The sequence below is a fragment of the Cyclopterus lumpus genome, chromosome 7 (assembly GCF_009769545.1).
Source record: "Cyclopterus lumpus isolate fCycLum1 chromosome 7, fCycLum1.pri, whole genome shotgun sequence".
Taxonomy (NCBI): Eukaryota; Metazoa; Chordata; class Actinopteri; order Perciformes; family Cyclopteridae; genus Cyclopterus; species Cyclopterus lumpus.
The window spans coordinates 14856972-14881682 of NC_046972.1; the positions used below are offsets into that span (position 1 = coordinate 14856972).

The window sequence follows — 24711 nt, forward strand, 5'->3', positions numbered from 1 at the left end:
CAGTCCCTTGTCCTTTGTAAAAGCAGGCCTGACTGAGATGAGAACATTTCAAAGTTCTACAATGCGTGTCAAATGAATATAATAAAGCATACATCATCCTGCTTTCACTTTTTACCCAACCTGCCAAGGCATATAACAAGTATGGCAGAAAAACAGGTTACAGTCCTACTAAATAGAGCAAAGGTTAAGAGGATAATAACTGCTGAACTAGTCATATATGTTACTGTAATTGCTATCGTCAGTTTATGGAACATTCAGTGCCGTTGTCATCTTTTTTTGTAATCCTTTACCTTGTTTTGTGCAAGGCAGTGATCTCTTCTCTGAACTATTTGGACAGTTCTCTTGTCTTCCCTATATTTCTAATATGCAATCAAACGTCACTGCCATTCCAGGTATTTCATGCGTTTGATCTCAAGCACACCTGATGCAGCTAACGAGGCCCCTGCATCTGGTGTGCTTGAGACGACACTGGATTTACAAACGTACGCTCTTATGAGGGATTCGATGCCGGGGTTGAATCATTTTAAGACTGTAGTGGTTTTTTGAAGTGGTATTTTGTGTTGAATTTGGAGAAACCACTTGAGCTATTTAAATTGCCCTTGTTTATTAAAAATAGCTAGATGTTTTTTAATGTTGACAAATAAACCACGTTTGTAAAATAAACATAATTTGCAATTGGCGTTGAATAATTTGAGTGCAACTGTAAAAGAGGGGAGAACCACTGAGAAAGTTACTTCCTACTGACTGTTTGAACGATTAATTAGACTAATGTGGGTTTGACAAGAACATATGTTTTATACTGGATATGTTAAAAACTTATATAGTCTGGACAATATAAAAGTAAAATGTAAATGTTTGGCAAAAGGTCTGAAAATATCATGATTTACATGTCATGATATTGAAAAGTATTTTATATCAGGATAAACTTCTTGAGATGTACCATCTCTTTTCACAACATTATACAATGCTAAATAAAAAAAACTGGATAAATAAAGGTTATTTTGTTTCCTTTAAAACCCAGTCAACTAAAGACACACACACACAATTCTTTAAATGATCCCATAACACAACAAACACATTTACAATGAGACATCTGTTAAATTACATGACGTTTGGAGATGATTAACCTTCAGGGATAAACATTTCTGCAAGAACACATTAAAGACTAATCAAAATCAGTTTTCTTAAAGGACCAGCCAGAGCATGAGAGGCAGTAGTCATGTCCATTTACTGTCATTGCATACACTTTGATACAGCAAAATGATAACATACAACTGAGGATGAACAGAGAAAAATAAAAAATAAGCCAAAATGATCTTCCCTTCACCAGTTAATGTATAAGCAAAAATAAAAAAAATTCTAATCAAATAAGCAGCTGCACTTTTTTTCCTGAACATTAGATACAATTATTAGCTTTATACACCCAGCCACACCGTTACTTATGTTGGCACATTGAAACACAAATGGCAACATATTCAAATTGAGAGAAGCTTCTGGTTCATTGCGCTCATATTATTCTCATAAATCCCAGCTGTCTTCTACAGCGTAAACTATGAGGAGAAACCTTTGAAGCCCCAAAGCTTTCTTTAACCTTGACTTAGCACAGGAACAATTAAGTTAAAGATGTAGACTTTTGCTTGGAAAATCTGACTTTTTCTCCCTGTGGTATTATATATATTTTTCTTTTTGTTAATGAATCTTAAAAAAAGATCCAAACCAACAATGAGGGCTTGAAGCTGAGTCACAGACAGGAAGTGAGAAAATATTGATACACGGGCGAACACATTGTTAGTGTTGGTCTTTTCATGGAATATGTTGACAGACAATAACAAAAACAAAGAATACCACCAGCCTTATCCTTCAGGATGAACTTTTCTGTACTTCTTAGCTTAAACACTCTAATGTTCTTTCAAAACAGGTAAATGTATAAAACAAAGCAGTGAATAAAGACACCAATGATGTCTTAATCTCAACTACACCGCAGCTCTGATTTAACAAACTTCAGTGTGTGTTATGTTTTTAATAATAGTACCGTATCATGATCCAGACTCTTGGCGATCATTTTTCAAAATTGAAATCATAATTGCATAATGACAGAAGTTTGTGATTGCCTTTGGTACCTTATTATAATCAAAGGAACGTCTGATTTAACAATGAAACATGGGGAAGCGTGCATCCACTCATTCAATCTAGATCTGTAAGAGGACAGATACATATTTTGATGTTTGGTATACAGTCAATTTAAATATGAGAACATTTAATTAAAAAACGTTTTGTTTTGGAGTTATTGGGAAACCCTTTTGCCTATTTTAAACATGAGAGCTGCAGCTGGTCCGGGGCTTTTGAGAGAGGAATCGATGGTCTGACCTGAGCTACGTGACGCTGAGCACACTTTACCAGTTTCAACCAGACTTAAAGAGCAACTTGCAACTTAAACACAAAGAGAAAGAACAGTACAGCAGACAAAAATCTGATGGATTAAAAGATTTTAGAAAATTATATTAGAAATTAAAAGTAGTACAAATGTTGAGTGTATATGGCAGTACTATGGCAGCGAGTAAGGGAAGAAGACAGCTTGTCGAATTATACAAGGAAGTTACGGGTAGCACTTCACATTAGCCTCATTCCAGTGTAGACACTATAACGTATACACTAACGTAATGACACATCTCACTGGAGTGCATCAGTGCAAATACTGAATTTACACTTTTGCTGAGCTGTTAAGTAGCAGGTATTGCTGTGTATGATTAGCTGGAACAATAGGATAAAACCAAAGGAAGTGTTACCCTGTTCTTTCTCTTCAACAGAGTTGGACTGCAGGACGGTCTTTCACAGAAAACATCCTCTGGCTTCTCACTGTCATACACACCAATGCCTAACTCTGTTGGAAACACAATTAAGTCAACACACTGATGTAATTATTAATACAATTAGTTTGCTGCAGCTGAAATTATTACTGCTTCTCCGGAAATGTGAAACACCTACCAGCAACCAGACAGATGTTGTGTCTCTCCCTGCTGCGGATCTTTCTTACATTAAAGGTCAGCGGGGTCATTGTAAATACCGGCTGCACCTCGGACAAACTCATCAGGAGCTAAAGGTTGTTTGTTGAACAGGACCAAGTTCATGTGATGATTTCTTCTCCTCCTCTTCTTCCTCCTCCTCCTCCTCTTCTTCCTCCCATGGTTTTGTTTGTGGCCGCCGGTTGTGCGGCTGCAGTTGAAGCCTCCCTGCCAGGATCCTGGAGGCCGTCACACGCCCATGCGGCACCTATTCTGGAAAAGCTGCTCCACCACGGAGGAGTCGGCCAGCGTGGAGATGTCGCCCAGGTCTCGTTCGTCACAGGCGATTTTGCGGAGCACCCGTCGCATGATCTTACCTGCAAGTAGCGGAGAGATATTTTTAATTAAAGCTTGTACACTTTTAAGTAGCTTTTAGAGAAGTTTACATTGTTTTCTTTCGAAAAATAGTAAGAATGACCACTACAGACTGGGACCAGGATCAATAAAAAAAATACTGACCTAGTAAACATGGTCAGGTATGCATATGTGGCATGACCACATCATCTCAACCTCCCAATCTGTTTCAGTGTTGGGAGGTTTATTTTAAAAATGACTTATCCAAGTATTACAACATTATAGTATGTCATTTACTTTCCATTACTTTTGGCGTACCTAAATACCAAATATGCAAATAAAGACAACAGAGAAGAAACATTGTGACATTCCACCATTATTTTGTACGTAAAGCAAAAATGTGGAACAGTGCAAGTTATGCCCTCCAGCTGTGAAAGTGCTCATTTAAAACACAACGTGAGCCTGACAACCACTAAGTGAAAGCATTTTTCTCAGACTTAAGTTGGGAGTCTACATTCCTCCGGTTACCTTAGATAAAGATCATAAATTCAGGAAAAGACACCATAGGCTTAAAACACATATATTGTAGCAATAAAGATGCAAACACTTTGAACACTAGTCACAAGTGAAAGAAAAGCAGTTTTTTTTTTTATAATTTAGAAGAACTGATCCTTTAAATAACAAGGAAACTATGGTTTTGTTGCAGCTACAGTTACGTGTGTGTTTATTGTAATGTCGCACAAGTTCAGCTAAAACAAAAACCTGTTTCCTCCTAAACAGGTTTGGGATTATTAAAATGTTCTGTAACTTTACCAGATCTGGTCTTGGGGAGTCCTGGAGCATTCTGGATGTAGTCTGGTGTTGCGATGGCACCGATCTTCTCCCGCACTGTGAACCCCGAAGATAAAAAAATAAATTCACACCAGAATCTGACTTTTATAAAGTGTCACTGAAAACCAGGTTTCACTATAGATGTTATATAATCATAATCTTTGGCAGTAATAGTATTTTCCTGTCTTCATTCATATCTGTGCAGCGGGATCAGATTGATTGTATAGATGTCCTCCTTTTTGTTTACACCAAAAAGGTATTGGGACAAGAATACTTTAATGGACCCTCCCCCCCCAACCAAGCCGTGTTTACCAACCTTGTTTTTTGAGCTCTGCCTCCAGCGTTCGGTTGTACGTCACTCCATCAGTGAGAGTTACAAAGCAGTAGAGGCTCTCTCCTTTGACAGGATGAGGTCTGCCCACAACAGCAGCCTCTGAAACGGACTTGTGCTCCATCAGAGCCGACTCCACCTCCGCTGTACTCAGTAAGTGACCTGTCGGGAAAAGAGACAAAGGGAGTTTGGTTGACGGATCTCAGAATGTAAATCTTCCCAATTTATCACGGACAGAATCTTCAAGAACACAAGAGAAGAGAATACATCTCATGAGTTCCTCTGGAAGTTGATGCATCGTCTGGGCTTTTCTTTTGCTTTGTGCTCCCTGAGAAGCTCTGCGATCCACTCTAGGTTTACACGTTTCTGTCTTTAGGTCAATTTTTTTTGTACACTGGATATTACGTAGGATTTCAAATGCACCATGGAGGAACAAACTTTAGAATAGGAAAACAAAAGTAAAGAAGCCAGTTGAAACAAACCTTATTTAGATCATTTAAACTAGATAAGCTCAGGGGTTAGTCTTACCAGAGACATTCAGCATGTCGTCTATCCTGCCCGTTATCCAGTAGTAGCCATCCTCGTCTCTACGGCAACCTGTACATTAAAAAGGTTAGAATTTTAAACAGTTGTAAACTCAAAGCTTCCGAGACAATTTAGCAGCAGCACACATGGTTTGTTACAGTAGTTAGAAAATAAAGGATAAACAGATAAAGGTAATACGAGTAAAATATTATATTTGGTAGAATGAGATAATATAGATTTAATATGAATTAAAATGTGTCAGCTACATAATAAACAGTATAAAGATGTAGCAGACAGATTTCAAGTAATTAACAAAGAAATAGGAAATGAGAAAGAAAAAAAAGTCTGAAATCCTACTAATCTCCGTTTAGGGCATTTAGGATTTTTGCGAACTGCATTTAGTATAAAAAAACACGACGATATAAGGATAGCAGGTCTTGTATGATGCACAGTTTGTAAAGCCCCTGATCTCCTGAGCTATATAAAGGAAATTGACTAAACCTGACTTAACTTTGAGATTTTACAAGTTAGGAGTCCTACATTTGGATGGCAAAGACCGTCCAGAATTCTAAATAACTTTAAAAAATGGCAGCAGCACAGATCTGTATTGGCTCATGAAGAAGGGAAACAACATGACCACCACAATATATCGATTGAAAGGCTGCTCAAACATTTTAACATATTTTACTGTCATGAGGCCCCTGGTCTCTCACCGTCTCCGGTGACATAGTATCCAGGGAACTTCTTGAAGTATGTGGTTTCAAACCTCTGCTGGTTTCCGTACACCGTCCTCATCACTCCGGGCCACGGCTGTTTGAAAACCTGTTTGAAAGCGGAAGAAGCAGAAAGGGATCAACACACATGAGTCAGCAAGTGTTTCAATCTTTTCAAAACGTGGCGATAATTGTCCTAACCAGGTATCCTTCACTCGGTCCCTCCAGCTCCTCTCCTGACTCATTCAAGATGGCCGGCACCACTCCGAAGAACGGGAGCGTCTGGAGAAAAGATGACAGATGTTGAACTTCTTGAACTGTATATTATTTTTTTCTTATGACGTCAACATTAGATGTTCAATAGAGGCTTATGTGAAATGAATTCTACAGTGATCTGGATTTAGTGCCGCTAACTTTGTTTACAAGTTGCACATCAAACAAAAACTAAAGGATGTTAGTTAGTTTGATAAAGTCAGAAGAGCTTTATGGCAGCTTTGTCTGTACTGTTTTGGCTAAAAATATACATGTTCTAACATTTCAAATAGCAAGTAACATCAAATGTAACCATAGAAATCTCATAAAATATGTAAATGATTGAGACACAAAACAACACCAACAATGACTTAACAGGGTTGATGCTTTTTGCGGTTTTTTTAATGAAGAAATTTCATAACCACACACTTATCCGGTGAGCATTCGTATCAATTAATGTAACGGTTGCACAACATTAACAGTTAAAAGATAATAAGAAAAAACAAAAGCGCACAACTCTTCACTGCCTTGGTACCTCATTCATTGTTTTCTTCATTACATTAGTCCCATTCTTCCCTTTTTGTTTCCTAGTTTACATCACTTTCTTCCTTCTTCAATTTATATCTCACTTTTTTTCTTCTTATGGTGCAAGGTAGTAAATCAATTTTATTCCACATGTTGTGTGTGTGTGTGTGTGGTGGGGTCAAAACTGTTTTACACATGTCTGTTTTTATAAAGTGCTAAATAAGAAAAGAATTGTGCTGTATTAATACATATGCCTCTCAATGTTATTGAGTGTGTTTATTTTGTACATCATTCACTCACAGCAGATCCAGGTTTCATGGGTGTTGCTGCAGGTAGAGGAGTCAACACATGTCCACCCTGAAAGGCCAGAAAACATCCAGTGAGAAATGTTTTGTTATCCCACATGGTGTGAGTAAACTGTTGGCTGTGCTGCCTCCTGCTGGAAGCTGCAGGAGTCTGCAATCACTGCTTCTGAGTGAGGTAGTTATAAAATAAAAAGGTTAAAAGTGTCGACTCTTATTTGGGATAATTTTTTAGCAGCAGTTAAGTTTTGTGCAAAACATAGTGTAACGTACAGTTTCTGTCTGCCAGAAGGTGTCAACAATAGGACATCTCTTCTCTCCCACAACAGTGTAGTACCAATGCCAGGCCTCAGGGTTGATGGGCTCTCCCACCGTCCCTAAAATCTTCAGAGACTCTCGCTTATACCTGCAGAGAGAACGTGATTTACTACAGAAACAGATACAAAATGCCTCCCTTGCATAAAAACAACATTAAACATACGACAGTAAAGAGTAGCATCACGAGCAAGTCAGCTCGTGATGGTCATGACTCACTTCTGCACCGGCTCTCTGCCGTACTTCATCAGCAGTCTGATGGCTGTCGGAGCTGTGTAGAACGAGGTCACATGATATTTGTCCACAATCTCCCACATACGGCTTACATCTGGGTAAGTAGGCAGGCCCTCAAACTGAAACACAAACAGTACCTTAAATACAAAAACCTAAATCAACAAAAACATTAAAACAGAGATTTTGACACCATATTTCAGACTTGGTCCTGGTACTGGAAATGGGATTGTGTAAACATCCTTTCAGACCCCACCTGCAGTCAGTAAAAACAAGAAGTTGAGTGACCCCACCGTCCCTCTGTCGCCACTCACCAGGACGCTAGTGGCCCCGTTAGCCAGCGGGCCATAGGTGATGTAGGAATGTCCGGTGATCCAACCGATGTCTGCCGTGCACCAGTAGACGTCATCGGGCTGGTGGTCAAACACCAGTTTGAAGGTGGTGGCAGTGTAGAGCATGTAGCCGCTGACTGTGTGGAGAACTCCCTGCAGACCAGAGACGTAAAGCTTGAAGCAAGATTGATGATTAAAAAAACGTGTGATTTAAAAGAGGCAATAGACCAAAAATAAATAAAAATCTTTGTTGTTTGAAGTAAAAAATACTTGGGATACTCCAACATGAAATTTCTGTCCTCATAATGATCATTATCCTACTAAAATGTGACCGTTATTCTTTAAAATGTGATGACTGACATCTGAACACAGTGTATCTGTATTGATGTACCACGCACGCTGCGTTTGTTAGTACTATTTGGGTCGACGGGACGAGACATGGGAGTCTAAAAGTCTCAATGTCTTGGGACCGGCTGCTGAAGGGTGCACGTAGTGGTAAAACTCTGTGAGCCAGTTTGGCTTCATATCAAACCAGTTTTAAAAAGTTTATGCCACCCCAACCCGAGTTCCCTCACTCTCACTTTACCTTTGGTTTACCAGTTGAGCCGCTAGTGTAGAGGATGAAAAGAGGATCTTCAGAATCGCACCACTCTGGTTCACACTCGTCTGAAGCCCCCCGGACCAGAGTGTGCCAACACAAGTCCACCTCGGGGTTCCACGGGACCTTGTACACACACACCAGTCAACACCAGTTATCAATGAAGTCCCGGTCAATCAGTTACTACACATTAGAAACAACCTACAATCTAAAACACAAAACAAAAAAGTGAAAGAAAGTTAGTTTGACAAACTAGTTAGGAGAGTGCAAAACATGGGAAATCTGAGTTTAATGAATAAAGCAACAAAGAGTTGTTAGAACAGTTACAAGCATGCAAGTTTTCTTTAACTTATTCCTTGTGTGTCAATTCGAGCTGGGTCACCTTCTGATATGAAATAAGACTAAGACAACAGAAACAAAAAACGTCTATACAGTTTAAGCAATAATGGGGATCTTTATATTTCTGTAAGACACAAAGCCTGAAAATATTTGGACTAACTGAAAAAATAAAAAGAGATCAAGATACTGAAAGGTGAGATATAGACACACAGAAATATTTAGGTTGAGCGAAAGAGAAAGACTTCATTAAATCTTTCCAATTACTTAAAATGTCACTTTTATTTGCCTTCATGTGCCAAAATCAATCCAGTGAGCCCCTTTCAAGAAGATAAATGGACGTCTGACGTCCACTCTTCACTCAAACAGAAATACATCCCATGATGCCGTTTTCTTTGTAAAGGAGGAACTCACACAGAGCCAACATCATTTTAAATATAATATCATGTTGGCAGGCTTTGTGTTTTTAAGTACAACCAACATGTTTCTCTACATGTTCAGATGCTTCTTAACAATTCGTTTAAATCGAGTGTTAACCAGAGAAAACAATTGATACGTTCTGGTCTTATCTTTAAATATTCATGGGGCGATACAGTACGTGACCAAAGAGATAAAGAAATGGAAAGATGTACAATACAAATTGAGACAAGAGAAAACACAGGACGCTACCTCTGATCCCTGAGACAACGCATTCATGTATTTATATTCAAGTTACTGAGAAGGAATCAGGGCTCTGTTTGTAACTCCTAGACAAAATACGAGAAAGGGAAAATTTAAAAAAATCTAATTGTGTCTTCAGACAAACAAAGATATGTGTCAATATAGTGGATTCATTAAAGTGTTAATCTCAAAATATGAGCTTGTATTAGTATTGTGTTATTTAAAAATAACGCATGATATAGAGGGATGGTAAAAAATCATATGAAGATGTTAAAAAGAAAATGTTATTCTTAATGAAACACGGTTTTAAATGCAACTTGTTTTAATCAATAACACCACTCACAAGATGGACCCTGATAATTCACTGGAGTGTATTATATTATCTAAAGTGGATTATCCTGCTCATGCAATACAATTTTTTGCAATCAATAGATTTATAATATCAAATGATACGGTCAAAACAATATGAAAATGTAATAAGTACTGCTGCACGATTGTGGCCCAAATGATAATCATGATTATTTTATGTAGCACCATTATTCACTAACTTTAGGTACAAAATATCTTCATTGCACGTTCACATTTATAAAATGTTTCACTCCCATCTTGTGATACATTCCTGTTAATGTTCGAATGTTCGAATCTTTGCATCATTTCCTAAAAGCAAAATGTCATTTTAAGTTGTAGCCTGAATTAAAGCAGCAGAGCACTGCTTTGACTCTCATTGTGCAACATTCCTGCCAATTTAAAAATGTTTGCATTACAATGAGACTTAAAATAGTTTAACTTCACCCATTTCACATGAGTTCATTTAATTGGGGGAAACCAACATCAGAATCCCGATTTATATTTGATTAATTGTGCAGCCCTGGGAAAAGTGTCTCTGGTAGTGACGAACCTCGAGAGAATGGTCAGCTCAATCTGCAACTGCCCTCGACTTCACGAGGCTTGAGAGAGTTTCAGCATGTTGTTCATTGGTTCTGTTCTTGTTCACTCTCACTTCACAGATGTTTAGCGTGGAGCATTTAACAGCTAGAGACAGATATTTTATCAATATCCCCAACCCCTGAACAGCTCACTGCAGTGATTTAAAAATGTTCTGTCCCTGTCTGATTGTTCGTATAGTTGGTTGTTATGTAAACTTAAAATAAAATGATTGAAAGAAAGTAAAGGACGGCATCATCGTACCACAGTGAAAGTTCCAAAATACTGCAGGCACAAAAATGGGACCTTCAGTAGAGGTTTAAAAATTGCTGAGGCAAAGTGGATTTATTAAAACTAGCGAGCCAAAACAGACCTCTGATTATTCCTTATTTGTAAGTAAAGAAGAGAAGTGTTACAGAAGTTAAAGAAGTAAGAAAAACACAACACCCTTCAAAGACAGCAGGTCACTTTGGGCTGTGTACAAGTCTTTGGGTACAAAAAGAAAGAAAAAAAAGTGTGCAACCTCAACATAAAGGGCAAGAAAAACAACGTTAATACAAATCCCAAACTCAGAGAATTTTCATTTTATTCCAATTATTTAGACAATCCAGAAAACATCTGAGAACACAATATTTCCCCATCAATTATAGAGCAATCTTATCTCTAAACTTAATATTCTTATTTTAGATTCCATATTTTTCTAAATGTCATAAAAGTCTCAATATATCCAATTTGAAATGTCATTTCTAAATCTGCGATGTCACTAGAGGTCAGGTTTTAAGTCTTAATTTAATTGAAGTCTTGTTTCAGAAATGAAAAGTTCATCACAAAATATTAGGTAATTTGTTTCTAAATTAGAAAATATAACATTTGTTTTCGTGTTCACAAATGTAATCTGAATTGTCTGAAACCACAGGAACAACTGCTGTTGATGGGTATAAACAATAAATCAGCAATTACAGTTTCTTAATTTATAACAGATAAATATAAATAGAACTATAGATTAAATTGTCATTTTAAAAGTCATAAAGTACTTGTTCACTTGAGTAAGAATTGTTCTTTATTGTTTTTACTCTGCAGCAGTGATATGAAAATTATATTTGTGGGTAAAATATCCATTTGAAAATCTAAAACCAAAAGGGTGTTATGGGGGTTTAGTGGAGGGAGGAGGGAATAAAAATACCTGCGGTACAGGATGTGTTTTCTTTATTCTCCCTGTTTGTTTCTCCTGCTGGACAGGAGGGAATGAAAGGAGGAAGAGCAGGAGGAGGAGTACGGAGAAGTTAATGAGGAAGAGCGGTTATTTAAAAAACCCAAATTAAACAACCCAAAACTGAAAGAAAAACAGGGACCACGACGTTGAGAAATTGAGAAGTTTTAGGAGCTCCGCAATAACAAAATATAGAAACAGTAGAGGAAAAGTCAGTAACAGTCCTTCCAGCTTAATGACATAGAATTCAGAGGCATATATACACCATTCTCTAACTTTAACACAACAGAAATATAAATATGCCTTTAAGGAAAGGAAGACTGACTGCACTGTGTCTGGCTTATTGTTAACAAATCCCATGAAAAGCCCAAATCCGACAATGTGCTTGATTCCTCCTGCAGCAGCAGCAGCTCTCCCTGAACTATCGATATCTGCTTCTTCTTTTCATTTGAGGGCAGATTGTAACTGTAACACTGCCCCTACTTCATCGAGACATTAGTGCATCTACGAGTCACATTCTAGTTCTTAAAAATAAACTGTCAACTGCCGAGAGGAATATTTATTCTAGCCCCAAAAATTAATCTATTATTATTATTTTCAAAAGACCCGTCATATTTCATATTGGACGGCTCACTCCATTTTACAAAAATGCATTACGTTGTCTTTCCTTTTGTTTTGTTGGTTCTTGGTCATGCAACTGTAGTTGAACTGGAATTGTTAATCGTAGTTAGTTTACAGTTAATAGCAGCTAAGTGTTAAAGGTTCAGGTACCGCCAACATCTACTATAAAAGAAGCATATGTAAACCTCCATGGACCAGTGTCATTGGCAGCTTTTGTTGGATAAATTCATTGTTGTTTTTGGTCGTTTCATGAGATTTATTGAGAATAAGACAAATACAGAATATCACCACTCTTTCTTCTCTTTAAAGTACACAGAAAGCAAATGAGTGTCAAATGAGTATTAATTACATGTTGACATGTCTCAAACATTGGAGAAGCAAAGCAATGATGTCATCTTGGAGAGAATGTGAACTTCAATAAACACAAATAAAAGACACAGCATGATGGGACTGCATGATATAATGATTCACTATAACCATAGACGGTCAAACTAATGTTGCAGTGACTCTTATGCCGGGTCTGGAACGGCCCATTTTGGGGTTTTAGTTTATCATTTACCTGCAGATCAGGGCAGGACCGTTTGGCGGGAGGAGACCGAGAGCCCAGAGGAGTCTCGTCTGCTTCTTTGGACAGGTGTTTCAGCATTATACACCTCTGTATAGAGAAACCTCTGCACAGAGATATGGACACGGTAATCATTACCATCTCATACCAAGTGAGCACATAACCAAGATGTTTATCTCAACGTTCAATGTGCTTTCTGGCACTCCTCTATGAGTCATTTTGGCTGTGCTATTGCATATTGCACAGAGAGTTGTTTTGTTATTAGGAAGTTCAACCTATAACAACTATATAAACAACAGTGTAGCAACTTAGCTCTTTGGGGACAAAAATGTCCCCATTTAAAACCATTAAAACTACAATTCTTGATCCCACAGCCATTGGAGCATAAATTCATGCATTATATTATATCAGGTTTTCAGTCTTTATCTGTGGCTTCAAAATATGTAAGTTTCAATATACAAATAAATAATAACAAATGACACTAGAAAAATCTGTTGTACTTAGGTGTATGTAAATGTGACAGTAAGAGTTAAAGTAAAACATGAAGTTGTGATGGTTTGGGTTTGAGGCTTGGGAATGATTTATGTCAATGAGGGTGTGTCTGCGTCTGTGTGGACATGTGTGTGTTTCTCTCAACTGCTTACTTGTCTCTGCATTTCTGCAGTGCTTCGTCAGCTAAAAGCTTCAGGTTGATCAGCTTATCTCCTCGATAGAAACCATCTAAACAAATGAGACATAAAAACACAAGATGAAGAAAGAGAGTGGTGGATGATGAGAGAAAAAAAAAAAAAAGGATTCTGCAGTTCAGTTTCAGCAAGATAAACCTTACAGGACTTCTATGTACCACAGGCCATTAACCTAGCAGATTAATACGTTTATATCCCAGGACTCTAATGCAGCAAAGAAGACTTTGATTACTGCTCAAGCAGCTCATTTCAGCAGCAGCTCCTTCAGCCGTTTTTGTGAACTATTCAGCTTCACTAGCTGAGGAGCCAGAGTGTCCTTCAGTGTCCTGCAGGAGCCAAAAGCTCTGCTGAGATGTCTTTGAGGAAGACACTGAAACTCTTTCCGTTCAGTCGCGGGTGTCTCAAATGTCATTTCATCGTTCAAAGCTGCAATGTACTGCTGTGAACGCCAGGTTAGTCATGATCTGGAAGTCCCACAATAACAAAACTAACAAACCAATCGAGGAAGCGGTAGACCAGCAACTCCTGTGCTCTGTCAGGTCAAATTCCAGTTTTTGTCAATGAGTCTAGTAGCTTTGAAGAGAGCAAAGATAACTTCAGTTACCTGTAGGAAGTGGCTGTCTGACAGCAAGGTAAACCTTTGAAAATATTAAAAATATAGCATACACTAGAACTGATTTAGAGTTTTGTTGGTGTCTAAATTACGTTTGGCTACTGCTCCCGTCCACAGCAGTACATTGCTTTGCTTCAAACTGGGGACGTGCCGACCGCTATCTACTAACCTCATACAACTCTACTCCAAATCCAAATTGTACTTTTCAATTATTTTTACATTATTCTCAACCTCATTAACTAGCTTACTGTGATAACCTACGTCACCGATTTTCTGTTAACAGCTGAAAGTGTTTCTACAGGACGAAGATGGAGGATCAGCTGCAGCAGAATAACATCAGCGGGGTCTGGAAGGGCCTCAGGGTGATGTCTGGATACAAGGGGCCCAACAGCCTGTGGGGGACCACAACTGGGTGAATTATCTGAATTTGTTCTTCAGATTTGATCAGCCATCCAGCCTTCCCCCACCCAGACCTCCCTGCTGCTGCAACCCCCATCATCTGCACCCCCTGTGGATTACTCCTCAAATCCTGCACAGACCAGCTGTGCAGGATAGTGGAGCACGTCTTCAACTTGAGGCTGGGGAAAGTACCACAGCTTTGGAAGACAGTCTGCGTGGTACCAGCACCAAAGACCTCGTGGCCCCAGGACTTCAACAGCTTCAGGCCAGTGGCTTTAACATCCCAGCCGGTTGAAGACCCTGGAGAGGTCGGTCCTTGTCCATCTCCGCCCCCTGGTGAGCTCATCTCTGGACCCACTTCAGTTTGCCTACCAGTCTGGCATCGGGCTGGACAACGCTGTTATCTACCTTCACAGATGCCTTTCTCACCTGGAAAAGGCTGGAAGCACTGTGAGAGTCATGTTTTTCAACTTCTACAGTGCCTTCAACACCATCCAGCCTTTTCTTCTGAGGGACAAGCTGGAGCAGACCGGGGTTGACCACCTCACTGCATGGATCCTGGACTACCTCACAAACCGTCCACAGTATGTGTGGATACGGGAGTGTGAGTCAGACCGGGTGTCCTGCAGCACGGGGCCCCACAAGGAACAGTTCTGGCACCATTCCTCTTCACCATATACACCTCGGACTTCAAATACAACTGATGACTCTGCAATCGTCTGCCTCATTTCCGCCGCCGCCACCAGGGAATACAGGGAACTTAACCAGGACTTCATAGGACGGTGCCAGCGGAAGTGCCTCCAGATCAACTCTGGTAAAACCAAAGAGCTGGTGGTGGACCTCCGCCGGGGTGAACGCGCTCCACCGGAACCAGTGAACATCCAGGGAAAGGACATTGAGGTTGTAAAATCTTATAAGTAACTGTGTTCACTTGAACAATAAACTGGACTGGTCTGACCACAAACATGCACTTTATAAAAAGGGACAGAGCAGACTATCTGCTGAGGAGACTGAAGTCTTCAGGAGTGCAGGGAGCACTTCTTTGACTCAGTGGTGGCATCAGCCATCTTCTATGGAGTGATCTTCTGGAGCAGCAGCATCTCGACAGCTGACAAGAAGAGACTGAACAAACTGGTAAAAAAGGCCAGCAGTGTGCTGGGGTGTCCACTGGATAGGTGGAGGTGGAGGGAGACAGGAGGATGATGGCTAAGCTATCATCCCTGATGAACAACACCTCCCACCCCATGCAGGACACTCTGGCAGCTCTGTACAGCTCCTTCAGCCACCGTCTGCTTCACCCCCGGTGTGTGAAGGAGAGGAACCACAAGTCCTTCCTTCCTGCTGCTGCCAGGCTGCACAACCAGCTGAGCTCACAGTAGACCACAAAACACTTCAATCCCTCCAACCTGTGCAATATTAATATCACTACACAGTGGAAATAGCCATATTTATTCTGCCTTGTGTGTATATATTATTGTACATATTATTCAGTTACCGTAGATTGTTTACCGTTGTATTTACTGTTTATCTTACTATGTCTTGTGTGTAAAAAATTAAGTAGATAAAGTATGTGTGCCGGTGTTTACATGTAAGCATCGGCTGCATAATGTGAGGCAAATATGCGATATGCTTTCTGTCTGCATGCACTTTTAGGCCACTAAGACAGATGAAGGACAAGTCAGCGGGGAATAAGCTTTGTGTCAGTGAGGTTTGAACCCCGATCATCCAATCGCGGTTTGATGAAGATATCATTTACAACAGCTTCAAATATTCTTGTGGGAACATGCAATGTTCTTAGCCTGAAACCCACCTGCTGTGATGAGCAACGAACACTGAGAGTCCATGATCCGCTCACACAGAGACTCCGCAGAAAAACCTGCAAACTGGAAACAGCAGCGTACAAAAGGTATTAACATCCATAACTTATCTCAAACCACCCATACTTTACCATGTTGACATTGTCAAATAATTCTAACTCACCACGATGGAGTGAACAGCACCAATGCGGACACAGGCCAACATCGCCACCACCAGCTCCACCACCATCGGCATGTAGATGGACACTCTGTCGCCCTTCTTCACTCCTGCAGACACAGGGGAAAAGTATGATCATGTAAATATCAATAAAGCAGGGAAATAACAGGAGTAGACTAGACAAATCTTCATAGCCATTTCTAAAAACAGTCTTATTATAGATCAGGATGGTTTAATGGGTACCGTTAACGTACCCTGAGACTTCAAGACATTGGCAAACTGACAGACCCTCTGCAGCAGCTCTCTGTAGGTCACTGTCAGCTCATCACCAGGTTCATTGCCTTCCCTAAAACAAACATTAAAACATACGGAAGAATGAGTGAAAAAACAACATATTCCAGTCCAATAGTGACTGATTGTTTCAGTTTACTTGAAGGTCCATTCTAGGGCTGGGCAATATGGGAAAAATATATCACCAAATTTTTTACCAAATACTTTCGATATTGATATGACAACGACATTGTTGGGTTGACCAGTGTTGCTTTTACAAAATATTTACACCATGATAGTTTTTGTAAATAACCGTCAAGTGTTAAAAGAAAATAACAGAAAATCCAGAACATTACCTCACTTTACTATAATGCAGCCTTTAAAACCAGCAAAACACTTATGCTATATTACAATATCTAGTCTCATATCACAATATAAATGTAACACCAATATAACATCGAAAAAAGAGCAATTACAGAAAAATAAAACTCTAAACTCCTTCATCAAAGCACTTCAGCCTAGTTGTGAAACATTTCAACTTCCCCCCTTTTCACAACAGTATCATCCTGGGTCACACACACACGCACACACACACTAGGAGTAAGACTTTTAGCGTAATAGCATTGTTTGGTGAACATACAGAGACAAATGAGTTGTGACAGCTCTGCCGCTCCAGATAATTAAATTGCAGTCGTGTTGGTGAATCTCGTCTCAAAGCATCATCAGTCTACAAACTGAAAAACATGACTGACAGTTAGTGATGGAAGGAAAGAGCCGTGCCCCAACTCTATACCCTTATTAAACATATACGATGAGATACATTTATAATTTAGTGATATCATGGGGATTGTCCATCTTATTCACGCGGTTTACATTTCAAATGACAGATGTAGCAGCTTTAAAAGTAAATGAATCATACATTTAATTTAGGTGAAATGACTACAGTAATACAGTATTAGGCAGAGGACGATATAAAAATTCACGGTTATCCTGGTCAATAATTATGAAATACTCTTTAAAAAAGGCACTAGAGCATACAGCAATCACTTTCTTACATTCTGTTAAAACAACTAAGATTTTAAATTGCACACATTTTCCAAAGAAAGCTTCAAAATTCAAATGTACTATGGAACTAGGACACAGCTCAAATGGAAAGTGCTCCCGAGGTTTCCCTCATACAGAGTAAGAGACAGAGTGCATTACAAAGACTGCTCAGAGCGGGAAAGGGAGTGCAAGTAATAGAGAACAAGCTTCAAATGCATGAGGAGAAACTCACTTGGAGCAAAGTGTTGCTACGCAAAACTCGACCAACAGCATAACATTCAGGCATTTGAGATGAACACATGTTAACATAAAATATGAGCAGCATTCTTTAAATACAGAAAGGTCTCTGATATGGTTCTTAGCAGATGTTATTGTGTAGCATTTACATGTTCTCTGTTATATACATAGAGAGAAATAGAAAACTAATTCAAAGATGTCGAAATTACATCACAATAAAGCAATCCCAATCCCCACATTTTTTTTGACTTGTTTGACATAAGAGTCGCATAACTTTTAAGACAACATTGTCTATTAATGAGCAGTGAAATGCAGAATAAAAGCATTGTCTGATGTGTTACATTTAGTTCACTATCTGTGTTTTTCTGCACCTTCTCTCTCCTTATCATCTAACCGGTTGTGGCTGATGAAAGCAGCATTACAGGAACACACAAATGAACACACTTCAAATGTTGCAAAATATCTCTTTCAACAGCAATGAGTGCAGATTTCTTACAGCTTGAGCTGAAGTTATAACATTTTCCCACAACACCAGCCAACACACTGCAGCCTCAGTGGAGTTTGTCAATAGTGTACATTGTATCATTAAGTGCATGTTTTCCAGTATAGAGAGCGTGTGTATGTATGTGGAAGGGGAGCTTGCATAGCTGAAATCTCTGTGACCCGCTAGGCACCGACAGCTGATGGGAGTTGCCTTCACAGAGTACACACACACACACACACACACACACATGCACACTTTAATCTCTCTCTCCTTCCTGTCATTATTACTCCCCCTGTATTGCCACCACACGATGACAATCATCTGAAAACTACCTGTTAGGACAAAGTGGTTTCTGCACTCTATCAACGCAGACAAAGCACACACAATGTAGACGTAATCAGCTCCGATAAGAAAACAACAAGGTCATTTCTCAGGCCAAACACATGCACGTTAAAAGTTAAAACTGGCGACAGCAGCACACTTCAGTAAGTTACATGTTTTTTTTAAAGACATTCTTTATACATTTTATTTATGAATTTCTCTCTCAAATGCAGAAAATCGGTATTGTCTCATGTTCCTTGATTGAGCTGCAATAAAGTGTATATTATTCCATTGGCAAGTATTTGAAGTGAATCCATTTATTGTTTCAGCTGTTTTTCCAAGCCAATTATGCTTTTCCAGTTTCTAAAAGTTGTTACTGCTTTTCCTCGTCATGTACGACGGAACAATTTATATCTTTGAATTTTGGCCTGTTGGTCAGACAAAACCTAAATTAGTTGATGTTGTATTTTGGGTTTCTGGAGTGGAGGTATATTCATCAGTCTACTACTGACTATTACACATGCTGGTGAAACGTGTTTTGCATGCTGGTAACAAAACACTTTAATAAGGTCATCAGACCTGTTTCTTTGCTCATCTTTCCATGCTGTAAATGTTAAGAGCGATAATAGCACATACAAATGTATAAGCGCGCACACACACACACACACACACACACACCTATAAATACACAACTATAAAACACAGTGGGTTTAAATGTCAGGGACCAATGAGGACAAACACACATTCTTTTGTATGAGAACATCACTAAAGATAAAAATAGATGAGCATGTCAGACGATCAAACTAAAGGAATATGTGAGAAGCCACTAATGACTCCCCTCAGCTAAATGAGGGGAGTTTTTAGGACAAGAAGGAAACTTTAAGTGAGAAAGAAACACTAGTGGAGAAAGCTGCCTGCATGCTTATTAATTGATCTCAAAAGGTAAGTAACTCTACTACTGATACTGTTGATGTGAATTGGAAGGTTTCCGTTTCTATTGAACATCCTCTAGGCCTCAGTCGAAACAGTATGAACTTTGTGTTTTAGACAAAGAGGATCCGTTGATCATCCAACTATGAAGCAAGGAATATATCCGACTGTACGACTGTACAGTCCTTCGCATATCAAGTTACCGTTCGTACTTCCCCCTTGGTGGAATTTACTATAGTTAGCTAAGGCACTTACAAACAAAATAACGCATAGTTTTCTTCTGGAACGGTAATCACTTTCCACTATAACACAACCATATAAGTTTTGTATTTTCAAAGATGACATTTAAATATTAGGGGGTTTTCTCTGTTGGTTCGACATCAACAGTGGCTCTGAGACTAAATCAGTCACCCATATAATATATCTGCAAAAGAAGTGTTTGTTGCAGCCTTACTTTGGACGAGAATTTAAACATTTAGTCAGTTAATTGATAATGAGTTCATCAAAAGTTTAAATTTCAAGTTCAAGCATTTTAAGATGTCACCTTGTGCTTGGAGAAACATTTCACACTTATCTTATAGAGAAAAGAATCTATCAATAATTGTTTCCGCCCTACTAACTAAGATTTTCCTGCAGATAATAGTCTAAGCGGACGCGCTTTCTGAACCGCTGCTACTTTAAAAATCACTCTTTCCCCATTCTCTCCCTAGACAACCCTGCTTTAAAAAGCTGTGTGGTGCAAACTGCATTCCTCTCTGTGGCTTCACTATTCGCATCAGGACACATCAGACCGGAGGCAAGTGACTCAATGTAGGACAGGAGAGCAAAAAGAGGAGGAAAGGGCTTGAGAGAAAAAAATGAAAAGAAGTAATGCTGCAGACAGAAAAGAGTGGCCTTGCAGAACAAACAGGAAAAAATGCAGTACTGTGTGTAGTCTTATATTACAGTCGAGAGACAAAGATGGAGGGAAAAATAGAGGAATTAATGAGAAGAATGTGAGAGAGAGAGAAAGACAAAGAAAGGAGGTCGACAGCAGCTCCATTCATTCGATCTGTTGGTATTCAATCCTGTTAATGTGTTTGGAGAGGCGACCTCCTCACAAAGAACCCAACACACACGCAAACACACACACACACACGCGCACACACACACAAACCAGAGATCAACGACACCCTTTAAACACACTTTCTCTTGTACCGACTCCTTCACAAACATTATAAGAATTACAATGATTAAGCAATGTATCCATTTGATTGGCAACTTCTTTGATAGCCATCAGACAAAAGCAACATGCATGTACATTCAGTGTACCTTCAATAACTAGCGTAGCATCGAAGTGCTATCACTAGTTAAAGATGTGCTAAAAGTAAAGTACTCTAATATTATCTCCACAGGTATTTATGTACAAACGTAACAGTTTAGAAGTGTAAATCTCCTTCCAACCTCTCCAGGTAACGAGTATCAGTATTACGTAAGGTTTACCCTCGACAGCTCAAAATCCAAAAAGCAGATTGAAAAAATGAAGACAACCTGAAACATTTGCATTGGAGAAGGCATTTTGTGTAACTCACTCACTCACACACCCACACACTCACCAGTAGAAGGCCACGTTTTCGCCGAGCTTCCTCTCGTGGACGTTGCGGTCGAGGACGTTGTAGCAGATGTTGGTGGAAGCTCCTTCCATGAACTTGATGAATATTTCTCCTTTAGTCACATCAAAGTTGTAGTCGAGGAACTGACCCGTGTGTTTGGTCTTCCAAAAAAAATCTTTGGCAATGTCGCCCCAGAACTCTGCCGGACACAAACAAAAAGGATTAAAAGAGGCCGACAACAAATAATTCAAATGTTCTTAAATTCTACTTGCAAGACGTACATCTACACTTTTTATTTATTTTTTGCTTTAATGTTTTTAATTTAACAGGAGTTGAAACTATGCAAATCAAAGTTGCATAATTCCATTAGCAACTTATAATCTTTATTACAAGAAGACACTTTCGTTTTGCAATAAATCAATGAGTAGATTAACATTTACAAGTTACATCAATTATAATATATTTCATTACTTGTCATAATTTATATTTATCAGCTCAGAATACACACTTAGGCTGCAGCTAACGATATTTATAGACATTGATATATCATCATGATATATACGGATTATATAGATGTTCGTCACCTTTTCAAAGTCTTCAAATGTCTCGTTATGACCGACTACAAAACGTATCTAGTAAGAATTAGTAAATATTATTTCAGCAAACTGAAGGTCAAATTGAATTTGTGTAAACGAACAAATCCTGTTTTTCCACTGCTATTTGAAAAGACCATCTATAAAAGATGTCTACGCTCGACTATGTCGATATTGTATATGTATGGTTGCTTCTCCCTCCCCTTAAAGTGTCTTGACTGAATATGTCACAGTGCGATGCACAGGTGATACAAACAGAAGGGAGCAGCATTCCATGTTGTTTATTTATAAAAGGTTCTACTTGTTACATCTTCTCTCTCGTTACATATAAATACCGTACATACAATAGTCACAGCAGGACATTTTAACATTGGTTGTGCTCTTGTTCACACTGAACTTGGAAAAAGTGGCTTCACAGGAGCTCCAAAAAAATCTGAAGTGACATTTTTTATTTCACTTGATCTTTTACAAGGTTGTACTTTTGTATTCGGTCACACTAGTACACATTTATTAATCGTGGAAATGTATAATGTATGTCTGTATTATCTGTGGAGCTAAACATGTACATGTTGCTTGTTTCATTTTGTACACTGGTGAGATATTGATCTCAATTAGACTTTATTATAATAATAATAATAATAATAATTAAAATAATGCATCACATTGGATTAGTAATCTTAATCTGCAAGGTAACTATTTATGAAATAAATGTACCGCAGTAGTACAAAAGTAGCAGAAAAAGAAACAGTAAATGTACATAGTTCCTTTCAACCCCTCGCTTTAAGTACGATAACGTGATCTTACCATCAGGACTCTCTATGGATTTCAAGTAGAGCTCTTTGTATTTGTCAAAGCTGGGGATGTGAGCCTTCTTCTTCAGCTCCTCAGACCCGTGAAAGACGTCTTCCTTCGGCACTTTATCGGGAATCATGTCTGCAACGTGTGTTTGACTCTCAGCGAAGTTGTTATCGTTAACCGAGACGTTGTAGCAGAGCACGCAACGACGTGGTTCGTGAGATAGCGATGGATATCTCGACTTGCTTTCACAAACAATCAATACCAGCACTGCGGGACGGGAGAAGAGGCTGCAAGGACCCTCTTTCCGCTGCAGAAGCAAGCAGCACAACGAAGCGATGCAGCTGCACGGCTCGCTTTGTGCTAGCTAGCTGCAAAGTTAATTCACTCCCTTGTTTTGCAGGATTCTTTCTGTTGCTGTTTTGTGACACGTGTCAGTTCAAACGCAGCGTTTTAACCAAACCCGAGCAGCGACAGTTGTAAAGTTAAGTCCGGGTCAGTTTCAGTGCAGCTTAGGGTGGATATGTCCGCTCCTGATAGTTAAATCCTGCACGCGCCGGTGTGTGGGTGTCCTGCTAACTGCTAAGCTAAAAGGCTAAGCTAGCTCACGTCAACAGAAGAGGAAGACGAGGATCATCTGTTTCAGCTGTAAATACGTAATGTGTTTTAATTATTTAATTATATTACATTGAAAGCTTGCTTTCAGTCAGAAGAGTGTGTTTCATGCTGTCCGGGAGGCTGGAGGTGAACTGATTTTGTCCCAGCGGTGACAGTCGCCTGCTGCTGCTGCTGCTGCTGACGCTTCTTCTTCTTCTTCTTCTTCTTCTTCTTCTTCTGCTGTTGCTGTTGCTGCTGACGCTTCTTCTTCTCCTTCTTCTTCTGCTGCTGCTGGCGCTTCTTCTTCTCCTTCTTCTTTTGACTGGGAGAACGCTGAACTCTGTATGGCCCGTTTTGTCCGCGAGCCGCAGCCAATCAGAGCTCACGACGCCTTCACGTAATAATAATAATAATAATAATAATACATTTTATTTGTATAGCGCCTTAAAAGGTACTCAAGGAAAGCTCAGAATTACATACAGAGGTTAACGCTACCCGTCGTTTTGTTCAAGTGAGTAGGATTATTGAAAAAGATTAAATAAATACAATTAATAAGTAGTGGTTTTTTCTTTAATATTCTCAATAATGTGTTGTACCGCAACAATCTTACAATTGTATTATTTCATTCTTCTTCTTCTTCTTCTACTTCTTCTTCTTCTTATTACTATGATTCTTATTAATAGTATTTGTGTTGTTATTATAGTTATTTCTGTTGTTATTCCTGTGGAGATTTCCTTCCTACTTTTGCAGTCATGTTATTTAATTATGTAACTGCTTTAATGGCTATCTAATGGTTATCAAAATAAGATGTGTGTGGTTATTGCAGTAAGATAATTACATTATATATAAAACCTGTTGCATTTTACATAATAAATATATACAAACAATCTCCCAAATAATGGCAAATTAATATATACATTACTATTATGTTCAACTGTTGACTCTTATCTTTAAATTGTTTATTGATTGGTGTTATATTGTTATTTCATTCGTGAAGAACTGGACCTAATAATCTATGTTGCTGTTTGTTCAGTTACAAATAAATAGAAACAAATGTTTAATTAGTCTCAGCTCCGCGTTGTCCAACACTGCCCTTCATGGACTCGATCGTGTGCACTCGATTGTTTTGAGGTTTAACCAGTGAAGTGTGGTCGGATGAACAGCAGGCGGCGATAATGTTCAACTTCTGCTGCAGCTGAGTGCCGACCCCAGTATCGCGGAGCCTTGAGATGTCAACAAATTTGTAAAAAAAGTTAGATTTCCTCCTTTTTGTAATGCTGATCTGTGACTCAAAACTGTGATGTAATCCAAATTCTGATTTTAGTGATCCATTGCACCCCTCATACATATAAATATGCATCAGAAATGTATTTTTCTTTCTCATTAATCATCTCACGACCTTTCAGATGTATCACTGGACTTAACTAGACACATGCTTGCTCTAACTTCGATGAATCAGTGACATCTTTTTTGCAGAACAAGTACTTTTAATACTTTAAGGTCATTTTACTGATGATACTTCTACACATTTAAAGAAGTTCAAGATAAA

The 24711-nt window shown here is 38.9% G+C and overlaps 1 protein-coding gene across 4 annotated transcripts; it reads right to left on the reverse strand.

The window, feature by feature from the left end:
- Positions 1 to 893: 893 nt before the first annotated feature.
- acss2 (acyl-CoA synthetase short chain family member 2) lies at positions 894 to 23482 on the reverse strand. 4 transcript variants are annotated; one of them, XM_034536852.1, is made up of 20 exons: positions 23253 to 23433; positions 22575 to 22703; positions 21181 to 21376; positions 16554 to 16645; positions 16306 to 16409; positions 16136 to 16208; positions 13272 to 13347; positions 12622 to 12733; positions 11415 to 11462; positions 8300 to 8437; positions 7696 to 7866; positions 7370 to 7503; positions 7109 to 7241; positions 6834 to 6890; positions 5958 to 6038; positions 5757 to 5865; positions 5047 to 5115; positions 4504 to 4680; positions 4170 to 4244; positions 894 to 3379 (listed from the first exon to the last, which is right to left on the reverse strand). In XM_034536852.1, the coding sequence occupies exons 2-20, from the start codon at positions 22699 to 22701 to the stop codon at positions 3252 to 3254; spliced, it is 2100 nt and encodes a 699-aa protein (XP_034392743.1). In that variant the 5' UTR covers positions 22702 to 22703; positions 23253 to 23433; the 3' UTR covers positions 894 to 3251. The 4 variants fall into 4 exon arrangements, with proteins under 4 accessions (XP_034392743.1, XP_034392742.1, XP_034392744.1 ...); XM_034536851.1 differs by having other exon boundaries at positions 22575 to 23482; XM_034536853.1 differs by having other exon boundaries at positions 11415 to 11459; positions 22575 to 23433.
- Between the last annotated feature and the right edge of the window lie 1229 nt (positions 23483 to 24711).